Source organism: Lissotriton helveticus, chromosome 4_2, assembly GCF_964261635.1.
Source record: "Lissotriton helveticus chromosome 4_2, aLisHel1.1, whole genome shotgun sequence".
Lineage (NCBI taxonomy): Eukaryota > Metazoa > Chordata > Amphibia > Caudata > Salamandridae > Lissotriton > Lissotriton helveticus.
In genome coordinates, this window is record NC_136064.1 from 127,259,919 (window position 1) to 127,273,895 (window position 13,977).

Genomic DNA, 13,977 nt, shown 5'->3' on the forward strand with positions numbered 1-13,977 from the left:
TATTAAAATGATTATGCAGGTAATCATTATTGTAATTATCAAAACTTATGATTTAGTGTTGATAATCCGGGGTAAATGACCAGATTTATCTCATATGTTCCCCATTATGAAAATGATGAAAATATCCACGCATTACATCTGTGTGTTTAGTGGCCTTTTTCAAACAACTGTATCATCCAGTGGCCGGGATATTCAAGTAACCTCAAAGTATTATTAAAGCAGTATCGCATCCTCTGCACGTCCACAATCAAATGGTGTATCCAAACTATGATTATCGAAAAAAATCATGAGTGGTCGCACAGGTACATATATATTATGTGGTAGAAACAGAACTTGAACAAGCCCAGAAGAAGTCCCAAGAGGGGTGAAACGCATTGGTAAGCAATTGTGTGGTGATTTTAAAAAGGACAAGTGATTTACAATAAAAGATTTACTATAAATACAATCAAGATACACTTGAATGAGTTGTATTAGGATATTCTCAGGTGCAGGGTCAATTTGTAGCTGTGGGTGATGGGGGTTTCTAACCACCTATTTGGGATGCATGTGGGTCACATTCCAGACCTGTTGTACTGAGGTTTAGCACTGATCTAAGAGGCATATTAAGTAGTGACGTCTGGTGCTGCACCTTTTAAAGCTCGACCCTGTCTCCTTTGGTAATATATTTAAATATTATAATCTACACATTCAGAATTCATAGATAGTGGAAAGAGGGCTATATCCTATTCTCCAAGGAAAAATAGCCACTATATATCTCAAACATCTATTTATGGGCAATAATGGAAACACACATGAGGGGAAGAACATTGCAGAACAAAACACATAAGATTTAAATTCCTTGAGAAAATGGATCATAATTTTATTGTAAGATTTAAATAATTGTTACCGCGTCACACGGAATCAAGTGCATGATCAAATTATCATTCCTTCCAGCAGTTATTGACTAAGCAACAATCCATTAGATTTTTCAGTAAAGGACAAGAGGATAATAATTAAATCAGAAACGGGCAGAGCCAAGGGAAAATGGTCCCAGCAAAAGCAAAGGCCTATGGTCAAGAAGTAAGGAGAGGCAGAGACCAGAGCATCACTGGTGTCAGCAGCAATAGGTCCAACAAAGGAGGAAACATAAGGGATTTGATTCAGGACAGGGACAACCTATTCCTTTCCTCTCTGTAGACGTTATGTCTATCAATTATGATTCATAAGTACATTAAACAGGTATTTTTTTTTTAGCATGAACAAGTATTACACTGCTGTAATCTATCACATCATACAGTTGATTAACAGTCCTGTGAAACACCTGCAGCTCCTTGATAACATAGTTAGCATCCCCAAGCGCTTGTCTTATAAAACTCTCATCCATACATAGATGGGGAAACTTAAAGCCCCCAACCATGTAATAAGTGGTATCGAGGCACGTTATCAGTATTAAATGCCCTTCATCTTTTACCAGTGATGAAACATTTTTTAAAGCACTGCAGAACCCATCTTTATTTGTCACGTGGGTCTCCAAACAATGAGGCAAAATCAGACAGTCAGCCTGGGGCAGGATGGTGGGAGACAAGGGGTTATGTTTGTTGGCATCATACTTAAGAACGTGTGTGATTTTGCTTCGTAACATATTTTGCGTCTCAGGCGATGCGTCACTGAAAAAGAGAATACAACGTTTTTTAATTTAAATGTATTATTGATTAAAACATGTTATATTCTCATAAGTTATGTCATATATTTTTTTCAAAACTGGTTTGTATGTATATAAACAATATGTTTGCAAAGGGACGACATACATATATATATATATATAGCTTTTGAAAAAAACAATATTTTACATATTGTAAAATAGAAACGACTGCGAGAGGCTCTGTCCCTATAGTGAACTTTACACTAACCAATATGGGATTTGTATGATATAGACATTAAAAAATGTTTTAACTGGTCCAGTCTTTATAGCACGTGCTCCAAAAAGACAGGTACAAACACATGCACTCTATACATGTGTACACACACACATAAGCATTCTGAATGGTGTTTGTGTTTTACTGACACAATATTTTCTAGGCATAGCAAAATATCAGTTTATAACTGCATTACTGCCCTTCTGCACCTCTTTTTCTAGATTGTAGTTTTACCCCGGGGACACCATATCTGCTTGTTATGCTCACCTCCCCTTTAAATTATTGCATATCTTCAACAGATCCACAGTCACACCTTAGGAACTGCCACTTTTCTTTCCTGATCACAGTTATCAATAAACCATTTTTGAGTGATCAATATATTTTCCACACCCTTCTCTAGTGGAGTAACCAAGGCTCAACTAGCCTGTGTCCTGCCCAGGAGTCAGAGTAAAGAATCTCCCTTATAGAGAGTTGTCACAATGAGGTAATAATATCTTCCACATATATGTATGTATTATTTACAGTGAGGCTTTCCAGAGGCAGGAATTCCTCAGATAGTTGTCTGTTAAAAACACATATATGTATGTATTATTTACAGTTAGGCTTTCCAGAAGCAGAAATTCCTCAGATAATTGTCTGTAAATAACAATTTCATGAATCTCTACAAAACCTAGAAGACCTATAGCATTTACTACATCGCAGAGCATACAAAGTTTAGTGGTGATTGGTCAACCAGGTTAAAAGAAAAAAGAGGGGGCCCAAAACTTGTTTTTGCTTTATTGAACTTTACATAGAAATGTATATTGCAGTTAGTGTTCAAAAAACAGCTGAACAGATGTTAATGAAACTTGAGAACATAATAGATTATGGTGTGCGGATGATACTTTTAGGTAGTAGAGGTAAGTAGTATTTTAAAACTCATAAGGCATTTGAACTTGGAGATATCTGTGGCCACAGTAATTTGTTTGTCTGTTTTATGAGTTAGGGGCATAGATGTAGGTACTTTATTAAATTGGTAATAGGAAGGCAAAAATTATATAATGTTTCTATATATGTTTTAAATGTATTTTCTATAAAATTCACTGACATAGTGAGCTTCAATATTCTACATATTGAAGCCGTTCCAAAATATTTTGTACATAGTAATGTGGAAACATCAAGAATTCCATGCTACTTAAAAATATTTTAAAAAGGTAAACTTATTCACCAGCACAGTACTTCCTAGATACTAGAACTATTCTCTGTAGACTTCAAATACAATTATATAGAAAAATACAACAACATTTCCCTTCCTATTACCACTTTAGTTAAGTGATCCTCGGTGGGAAACAACAAAAAAACTACTGCTTACTGATATTTAAGGGCCTAACCCAGAGCGCAGCTAGAGTATAGTAAAAACAAAATGGCTGACTTTAATTTTGTAAAGGCAGCCATTAGCCAGCCATATACAGGGGTGGGTGGAACTTTGCCAGATTCCGCTGAGTTTCAAAAATGGGTGGAAATATGCATGTCACACTGTTTGTACTGCAATATAGTGTCAGTAGCGCAAGCAGCACTGATAAATCAGTGTAAAAAGGCATTATGTGGCGTGAAAGAGTATGTAGCCATTCAAATTGATTATGCTGTCGCTCGAGTACAAAATCTACTCAAATGCCTCACTATCTACTTGAAAAGCAGAATTTTGACTGCAATTCCTACAACAGCCATGTTAGAAAATGGTGTTAGGGGAAGCCAAATCTCTGAAAAGTTGGGGCAATAAATTCTGCCACACAGTGGATGTCAGAATTTAGATGGATCTCTGCATACAAACATTGCATAGGGTAATCACGTTCTGCCATTTTTGTGGGCAGAGGGAAGCTTTCCACTCCACCCTAGTCACATACTGCTTTGTCATTGGCATGTATTGTGGTTTACAGTCAATTTGGTGCACCCTGTACAATATATCACTGAGAGACAGATGTATGGCTGTAGTTCCTTACCATTGCATCAAGCATGGTGTTGCAAGGGCCACTTTAATCAGATTTGCCAAAGCAACGCAAGGTCAACATGCATTACTCTGGGCATCTTGGTAAATCTGCCTGGAGAAACACAAGGCATTACCTGGCACTGAATTGGTTTACTCTACACACCAAATGTTATAGTCCTGCACAGTTCCAACCCAGTTTCACACTCCATCTTTTTAAGCTATACTGTATGACCCAACATGCCACTCCACTTCACTGCACGATACCACACTCCACTTCTAAAACACAACACTCTAATGTATGGCATGACACGCCACTCTATGACATGTCACTCCACTCTACAATGCTTCACTCAACTCTACTCTCTGCCACTCCACTGTATGCTTTTCAACTCTATGCCACTGCAATCTATGATACTCCACTCTACACTATTCCACCCAGTGCCAATCTACTGTGGTAATCCACTCTATGTCTCTCCACTCTACTTTAATCCACTATATGCCAATCCACTGTACGGTATTTCATTGTTTGGCACTGCACTGTATGCTTTTCTACTCTAAGGCACTCCAGTGTACGCCACTCCACTCCACTCTACCTGTTTATATTGTAAGCTACTGCACTCTCCAGTATTCTACCTTATTGCAATCCAGTCTACTCCACGTCAATGTATCCCTCTCTGCTGTACCCTTATCCAGTGCATGCCATGCTGTTCTGTTCCATTCCACTCTCTGCTATTCCACTGTATGACTCCCCCAATGCTGTTTTCCTCTACGGCACTCCACTATACAGTAAACTACTCAATTGTTCACTACTCTAGTCTACATCACTCTACTGTATGTCACTCCACTCTACTGTACAACATACTACTCCCCTCTATGCAACTCCACTCTACTCTAAGAAATGCCACTCCTGCCTACACAACTCCTTTATATGTTATTTAACTGTAAGTCACTCCGATGTATTCCACTCGTGTCTACACCACTCCAATATACTCTACGAAATGCCACTCCACCATAATTCACTCCAGCCTATGCCACTCCTTTATATGTTAGTTAACTGTATGCCACTCCGATGTGTACCACTCGTGTCTACACCACACCACTCTATTGTATTGCACTGTATTCCACTTGACTCTATGCCACTCCATTCTCCAACAATCTACTCAAAGCCACTCCACTCTAAGGTACACTTCTCTCTACACCATTCTACCCTATGCTATTCCACTGCATACTACCCCACTCTATGCCACTCCTCTCTATGCTAAGACACAAAATTCCACAACCCTCTACACCACAACACTCTAAGCCACTCCAAAGTATGCCATGACACTGTACGTCACAACACTTTACACCATGACACTGTACGATATAACACTCGAAGCCTACATACAACACTCTCCATCTGGAGTGATGTAGAGTCAGTGTATGGCACTGAAGTCTTCATTACTCCAGTCTATGCCACAACAGTTTTCTCAGCTTTCAACACTATTCTAAATTCAGTGACACTCTACAACTCTCAAGTCTACTAAATTCTACTCCACTCTATACCACTCCAATGTACAACACTGTACTCCAGTCTATGTCAACATCCTATTACTCTTTGTGACACTGTGTATCAATCTTCTTCACTCTATGACACTCTTCATAACTCCCTCTATGACACTGCACTCCGATTTACGCTACTCCATGACACACTTCTCCAGTCTACGTCACTCCACTACTCTACTCTATGTCACTGCACTTAACATCACTCTATGCCACTCGATTCCACCACACTCTAAGGGAGTATCTGACATTCTACGACATGGCACACAAGACCACTGTATGCCACAGAACTCTGCTCTACTCTATGACACTTTACTACACTCTGTGCTATGCCACTTAACTCTACTCCACTTCACAGAACTCTACTTTACAAACGTGCATCCCATTCTAATACACTTACTTTACATTATGGTGTGTATGACACTTTGCCCAACTCTGGGCCACTCTATAACACTCTGCTCTATTCTGCCCCACCTACAACATTCTACTCTACTCTATGCAACTCCACACTGCTACACTCTATAACACTATGAGATACTCTACTACAATATTCCCCTAAACACCACTGTACAACCCTGTATGCCACTGTAGGACACTCTACTTCACTCAAGAACCCACATCACATCTCCTTCAATGCCACTACACCACACCATACTACTACCCGCAGGCATCCCAGCGCTGGAGGCCATCGGGAAGATTAGGTGAGCTATTGCCCAGAGTCACATGGTGCTGAGCTGACCTGCCGCCAATGCCAGGGATCGAACCATGAGCCCCAGCGCCCGGTGTCAGTCACCCTGTCCGCAGCACCACATCTCTTCCCTCACACTGTATGCCCTCTAAGCCAATCATCTCTACACAAGTATTTAACACTCTACTCTACCACACTCTACAACACAGTACAGTACACTACTCCTTTCTACAACACTGTTCTGTATGCCACTCCACTCTCTGACACTTTCCAATACTCTATAACCTGCCGATCCACTATAGGGTATTCCACATCATGGTTTTCCATTCTATAACACTCAACTATACACCACTTAACTCTATACAACTCTACTCTATGCTACTCTGTTCTATGCCATTCCACTCTACCCAACTCCACTCCCATCCACTTCACTCTATTGCACTCTACTCCACTTAACAACACTCAAAGCCATTTCACTCTACCACTCATTAATATAGCACTCCACTTTCTAATATTTGTAATAAGGAATCCAATCTATAGGACTCCACTTTCTTACATTTGCAGTACACACTGGGTGACGCCTGTTTTTTGTTGACATGGTTGTAATCAGGCAAGCAAAGGTTTGTTAGAAAGGCTAACACTGGTCATTAACCACAGATCAGAACACCAGATCTGTGAAGTATGATGGGCAAGTATGTAGAAGTAAGTATGACAAGGCAGGCAGGAAATATAAAACACAGATCAGGAGTGTATGGAGACAGTAGCCTACAAAGAATACAATAGTACGAACATGAATGTAAAATTCAAGTGCAGCACCCAGGGAACAGGACAGTAATACTATGCTATACTGTAACCCATTATCACACACCCAACAACATCTCTCAGATATGTGTACAGCAATCAGCCATATAATAAGACACTTCTCAATTAGCAATACACTGGGAGCTGAGGATCATAGAATAAGATTGAAGAATATGAAACAGACAAAGCGACATAAGACTCTGACCAGTAATACACATAATTGGTGCAAAAGGCTAAGGTTTTGTCAAGATTATGCAGTATTTTAAAAAGTGCAGCTATATTTAGTTAACTCCGCTTGTAATAGGTCGGTTAGCTTCCGTTAAAAATAGAATAGCTACAACCCATTTGTTCCTAGGGCATCTCAAATGTACAGACCTTTAAATATACTTTGGAGCAGATAGACAGCCAATGAAGAGGTCTCAATGCTGGTAAAATTATATATACATACACATATACATATATATACAAATACATACACACACACACATATATAAACATATATATTTACAGATATGTATACATATATATATTTTCCGAAGATTGTCACTCCAAGGCAAAGAGACTTTCACCAAAGTATCCAGTGACAAAGAGTCGACCCAAAAGTGCTGGTGCAAGGTGATTTAATTACGTGGAGCCAGCGCTGCCGCCATGACGCGTTTCGCCTCCAGGGAGGCTTGATCACATGACAAGCTACACAAAAGTGAGCAGGGCATTTAAAGTGACAGTGCGATATTGTGTGCCATAAACATGGAAAAAATACTATACAATATAACGCTGCATTTGTGCAGTCAATCGAGAGTGCCAATAAAAACACATAATTATTACCCGATGGAATTTACACAATCAATAAAATCATATATACAGATTTCATAGATAAAGGAGCATATTTATAGGGCACCAAATGGTAGAAAACAACACAAGAAACTATATATACATGATAATTAATTCTATCTATGTACATTATGAACACCAGCTCATTGTTGTGCCCAAATTTTCTGAAAGTAAAAAATGCTCATACGTTAGTCAGCAGCATTGATCCAAAGCATCATGACACAAAGATCTAAATAGAGCCCAAGTGGGCGAGTCACAATATTTGCCAACAAACAGGAAAAGTGCTTAAAGTGATGGTGCAAATTTTGGCATTAAAGTGCAAATGGTTTAGCAAAAAATTCAAAATGTTCAATTCAGTACCAATAATACAAAAAAAGAATAGCATAATAGTTTTCGTTTAAAAAAAGACATGAATTCATCAATATATACAAATCGGAAACAGCATGAGGGGAACAATAATTAACTACTATATCCGGACAGGTCTTATGGGCATACCAATTAATCCTACAGACAGGTATAGAGATCTTCCCTGTCATTAAGGCCACTGGGATTTTTGGTATTGAGCTCCAAAATGTATCTAGTCTCAAGGAGACGGAGTTTGGCCTCACGGTCACCTCCCCTCCTTGACGCCTCGCACAATCGATTAGAAAAAATTGGAGTTTATCAGGAATGCCCAGATGTTTATCCTGAAAGTGCCTGGCAACCAGATAGTTATGATCATGCCCAGTTATTGCACGTATGTGCTGGAGTATCCGTTTGTGGGCGGGCAGTTTGGTACTACCCACATATTGAAGCCCACACGGACACTCCAGCACATAGATGGCATAATCAGTTTTGCAATTGAGCCACTTAGAGATAGCAATAGGATGTTCATGAAAGGGACTTTTGAAATGTGTCCTATTGATGCCATAGCGGCAGGCTTTGCATTGGGGGCATACCTTGAAGCCTTTCTTTAGAGCTGCCCAAGTTGTAGAAGTCTTGGGCTCCAAAGTATTGCTAACCAGAACCTATATATATTTATCCATCCAAACCCACGCGCAGACCTCAGCAGCGTGAAACCGACCACACCAGCGTACTTGAAATCCATTTATTTCGGCAGGAATGCATAACGCGTTTCAAGGCAACACGCCTCTTAATCATATGCACAGCATTGGGGAGGGGTTCGTTAGTTCTTAAAAACGTAGCTTAAACATTGAAGTAGGACAAATGTCAATTAGCTTAAAGAGGCAGTCTATTTTAAGCATTTTTCAATTAAAGTGTAGCGTTAAGTTTGATAGTGCTTGTATTATTCTTTTGACTGTATAATACTTGAGTCTCACTGTAGTTACATTTAGGTTCACCTTAACCCGCTGTACACCTTCTTTGCTCGGTATTTGGACTTCATGTCCCACAATGCCTCTCGTTAATACTCCGATTCTCAAGCTTACTCCAATGTGGATTTAGGCAGGCTTTCACAGCGTATCCCCGGCCGACACCTTCACAAGCCATATATATTTATATCTATATAGAGACAGATTTTTCTTATGTTTTCTAGGGTGACCCGAACCCTGATTTATGTATATGTAGAAACATGGTTCCACCGCAGTGGATCATTGGAACCATGCTCCAACACAAATGCTGTGATTGGCTGCCTGCAATCTGGGAGGAAAGTTGCAGCCGCAATTTTGTGAATCAGGACATTGTTCTCTGGGACGGGGAAGTAAAGGAAATGATAGGATACAAGAGGTCAGGAAAGGGGTTTCATGACCCCATGGTAATGATGGAGGGGTATGTGAAGGATCTCTTGTGGGCAAGAAAATATTTTGAATTTTTTTGCAAGCACAAGATAGACTCACACACTTAAACAGTAACTCACACATTGGCTCACAGACCCAGAGAACAACCTCTAACCCCATATAGGCACTCACACCGCCATGTACATACCTATAAAGCTATTTTACCCACACCCCCATCGACCAACACAGCCACTTATACAAACACTAACACATGCATATATCACAAACCAACTGACACACCCAGTTACATACACTCAGAGTCCCACACAGCCACTTACACACCCACTCACACACCCACCCATCACACACTTACATGTCTACTTGCACTTCCTCACAACCTCTCACACACCAACTCAGACACCCACACAGACACTGACAAGCCCATTCATGCACGCACCAACTCACTTCCTGGTTGAAGTGTTGGCAGCCAATCAAATTTCAGTAGTATTTCCATATGATTTTGGGCTTCCAGATATCTATATATTTTAAACCTAATTAACAGATTTACACCATCTCACAAACAGCACACTTTCCGAATCATCATCATAGGTGTATTTCCTTGCAGCAGTTTGGGCTGTAGTCATTTTCAAACAACTGAAAAATCCCAATAGATATAATCTTGAAAAACACACTTCGGGACCCCCCTGTGCTTGCCAAATTACCCCAAAACTTTCAACACAGCAGCTGAACCAAAAGATGGAGGTTTCTTGAAACGTTTCTGAATTTTCAGCCACTGGTGCCAATTTTATTAGCAAAATAAAACAAATGCATTTTCTATTGAATCTTTGCTCCTAACTATAACTATCTACTTTCACCTGTGAATGTTGGCACATTCTCAGACTTACCATGGGTGGAAGACTGGAGAATGCCTCAAAATGCTACGCCTCACCAGATACGGCATTACAAGAGAAATATCTTTATTTCTCCTTGTATTTTCTCTTTCTCTGTGTGCTGTATTCCGCAGCACCCATAGAAGGAGAAACATGAAGATTGTTTGTGTGCAGGAAGGTGTGTTTGCCTACAGTGAGGGTCCCGTGATAGAAAGGCCCCTTAGTTCTCACTAGGCAGCCAAAATCTCAACAGCGCAAGGAAATGACAAGAATGTGCTGAGTGAAAAAGTTAAATATGGCCCACATTCATATTTGACCTGTCTAGACCTAGAGTATGCATCTCCTCAGAGCAGCAAGCAAAAACGTTGTCACTCTGCCTTGCTCTCTCACCTCGGTGGAAGTCCACAAATGTTCTCTTGAAAGTCCAAAAAGGACCGAGATGGGGTTTTACTTACTCCTTCTTCATGTGGGGCCTGACCTGTTTACCCCCGTCCACTACAGCAAGGGTTATACAAAACCTGGACATTTATGTTTATTCTAATGGCTTACTTGACGCTCTAGAAGAACAGGGGCATCATTTACATTTCATGCAACAGAGCAAGCTGGCATGTACCCTTGGTATATCTTTTATTTTAGTTTAGGCTGGATTATGCAAGTGACGCTAATATGGCCAATCTCTGTCATCAGTTCTCTTCATTGGCTGCCTATCTGCTCCCGAGTTTGTTTGAAAGCCTGTAATTTGTCCATCAGTGTCGTTACTGACATGCACATCTATACCCTGTGCTCTAAAAAGGTCCTTGTATTCAGCCAACCAGTTTGCGCCTACTTGTCTTGAGCCTAAACAGCTACTTATGGGGACAGGTCCTTCTCTATTTCTACAGCAAAACTGTGTAATTCTCTCCTATTGACAATCAGTGCAACTTAGCTATCTTTAGGAAAGTAATGTATACTTTGACCTTATTTAGATTACAATGGACAGGCAGTTTTTGCACTAGGATGATGGAATAAATTAGTCTATCACTCTGGTGGTGGTACCACACTAAAGATTTATAATTTCCCACTGACAGGTAGTCATTCATTCATAATGCATTGGCAGGAACAACGGTCCTAGCAGTTTCCGTCAAAGTCTTTCGATGTTAAGTGCAGAGTGTTCCAGTAACATGAACAAAGAGTATTGTTCTTTATTTGAACAAAATCCTTTGCAATTAAACACATAATGACTCCCCCTCCATAGGAGTCATTTCCAATGTGGTGGGGTTATTTTCTTTTCCTTTACCACCAGGGTGTGCCTGTCAGTGACAGACAGTAAAAAAAAACAGCTATATGTCCACCAATCCTTATTGGGTAAATGGGCATATATCCAATTCTCCACCAACACTTACTTCTTTGGGCAATTGGAGATATTTGGTCATGGCATTCATGGTATTATCACTGATGCAGCTAAACTCAATGTCCACCTGCATCTAAATTGAATGGGATAGACCACAATGTTGGTGGAGTGGGAAGTCAGTCACCTTTACAACAGAGATCCTGCCCCACCAACATATAAATCAGGCTCTTTACTTTGTACTCAGTAATTCTTCTTTTTCTAGCACCTACTTGTAATCTATCTTACTCATCTTTTCAATGTGTTAGTGCATTCTAAAAAAAATAGCATAACTTGGCAATTGTGCACTAATTATGAAACAACTGAAACACTTGAGGTGCTCCTTATATTCTTTTGTCTTTAGAAGAAATGTGAGTTCTAAAAATATAGGATTGCTTTTTGTATTTGCAAATCTAATATGTCTGCCATTCTATTCTTGACTGTCTCTCTCTTCTAGCAATCAGCTTGGTTAATAAGGAATCAGTTTTTGTTAATCTTATCCTGACCATCAATTAGTTTGACATTAGTACTCAAAGCTTGATTAGAGATTGTTAAGTGGAATATTCTGTCTGCCGTATTACAAGTGACACAGGATATAATATACTGTGATAATGGGGACAGGATACTCTGTCATATTCGTGAAAGAACATTCATCTGCCGTAGTCTAAATTAGATTCTAAATCATAGACTTTTTTACTTTCAGAGTTTTTTATGGCGCAAACTTGACCTGCAACGGAATCGGGTATCAGAGCGCTTTACATAGCACCAGTTATGTTACATGAGGACACATTCATTTTTGTTAGGCACGGGGCGATTAAGTGATTTGCCCAGAATCACAGGATGTTCAGCGTCGTTACTGAGACTCGAACCTAGTTCCCCAGGTCCAAGGTTGAACGCCCAAGCCGTTAGGCCAACTCCTCTCCCACAAGAACGGATTGTGTCTGGCAGCCCTGTCTTTGATACTATGGGATTCCAAACTGCGATAGCCGACTTAGATTTTAGACTCATTGTTGCTTAGTAAATGTCCTCAAGTGTATATTTTTACAAAGGGTCTATTCACAAAGGTAAAGTTACATGTGAGTAAATCTACACAGGGGAGCTTACTCATATACTATTGAGTAACTTTGCTTCTTTTGGATATCACCATTCACTTTATAATTATTAAAAATTATGTATAGAATTAATTAAAACAATTAATTAAAACGAATTGGATTATAATTTTACAAAACTAATAATGGTATATTCATTCAAAAATTAAAAATTATATGATAACATATTAAAATGTGATAACATATATTCACTTTTAGATATGTTTTTAAACATTAAAATGAATGTGTTCCTATTTATAAATAATATAAATATTCAGTTCCCTTTCATTTTATTTTCCATGGGTGTTAAATTGAAGGTATTTGCTGGATTATTTCCCATTGGAAGGATGTTACATTATCAGTGGCTGGGCTTACACTACCTCTGATGAGGAGTACATATCCAATAATAACTTTGTAAGTGCACTTTGTGAAAGGTAATGTTGTTACTCTTTTGTAGATGGGTGAATATCCCTACCTAAACCCTATCTAATCCTCTATACTCCGTCATTAACCCCTCCCCTTCAGCAGTTAATAATTCCCTTTGCAACAACTCCTCCCTGTCTCTCCCATATTTGCAACACAAATGTATTCTGGAGACTGGGGTGGGGACCTCTGCTCAAACAACATATTTGGGAGGCACAGATGGAACCATCGCATGAACATTTGTGAATAGCAAGTTGTAGTATGTTAGTAGTACTATTGAAGTAGAAATAAACATACTACAAAAGCATTTTGTGAATAGGCACCTGAATATTTACTTAGATTTGGTATCTTAAAATGGGCTCTTGATTTGTTATGGCTGCAATTGTACAATGATGAAATAGGTGAGAAATGTTCTAAGCTTTTCCATTTTTAAGGTTCTCTCACTATTTTGACAAACAAATGTTGACATTTCATCTACTAAGCTGAGGGCGTGGTGTAGAAACAGCTAGAGGTTGGGAGTTGATCACCACACTCTTTTGAACTATCTGCAATACAATCTATATATTGATATAGTTGCATTGCGAGATTTCAAGTTATGTCAAGTGTCAAAAAAGCTGAGCTAAGGCATATTAAATAGGTAGGAAACGTTTTGTGACTCCCATCGACTGGCTCCAAACACAAGGATGAATGATTACAGGGAACAGCATACCATGATCCCTGAATTTGAATTTGGAAATGTGATTTTTTTTCAAAAGAACATGCACTACTGTTA

At 39.3% G+C, this 13,977-nt stretch overlaps 1 protein-coding gene across 1 annotated transcript in view; it reads right to left on the reverse strand.

Annotated features, from left to right (window-relative positions):
- Positions 1 to 834: 834 nt before the first annotated feature.
- The window catches only part of LOC144752102 (nicotinamide N-methyltransferase-like), a 79,608-nt gene continuing 66,465 nt past the window's right edge, over positions 835 to 13,977 (reverse strand). Inside the window, exon 3 of the mRNA XM_078640045.1 lies at positions 835 to 1,646. Coding sequence (XP_078496171.1) covers positions 1,211 to 1,646 — 436 coding nt within the window. The 3' untranslated portion in view covers positions 835 to 1,210. The remainder of the gene's footprint in view (positions 1,647 to 13,977) is intronic.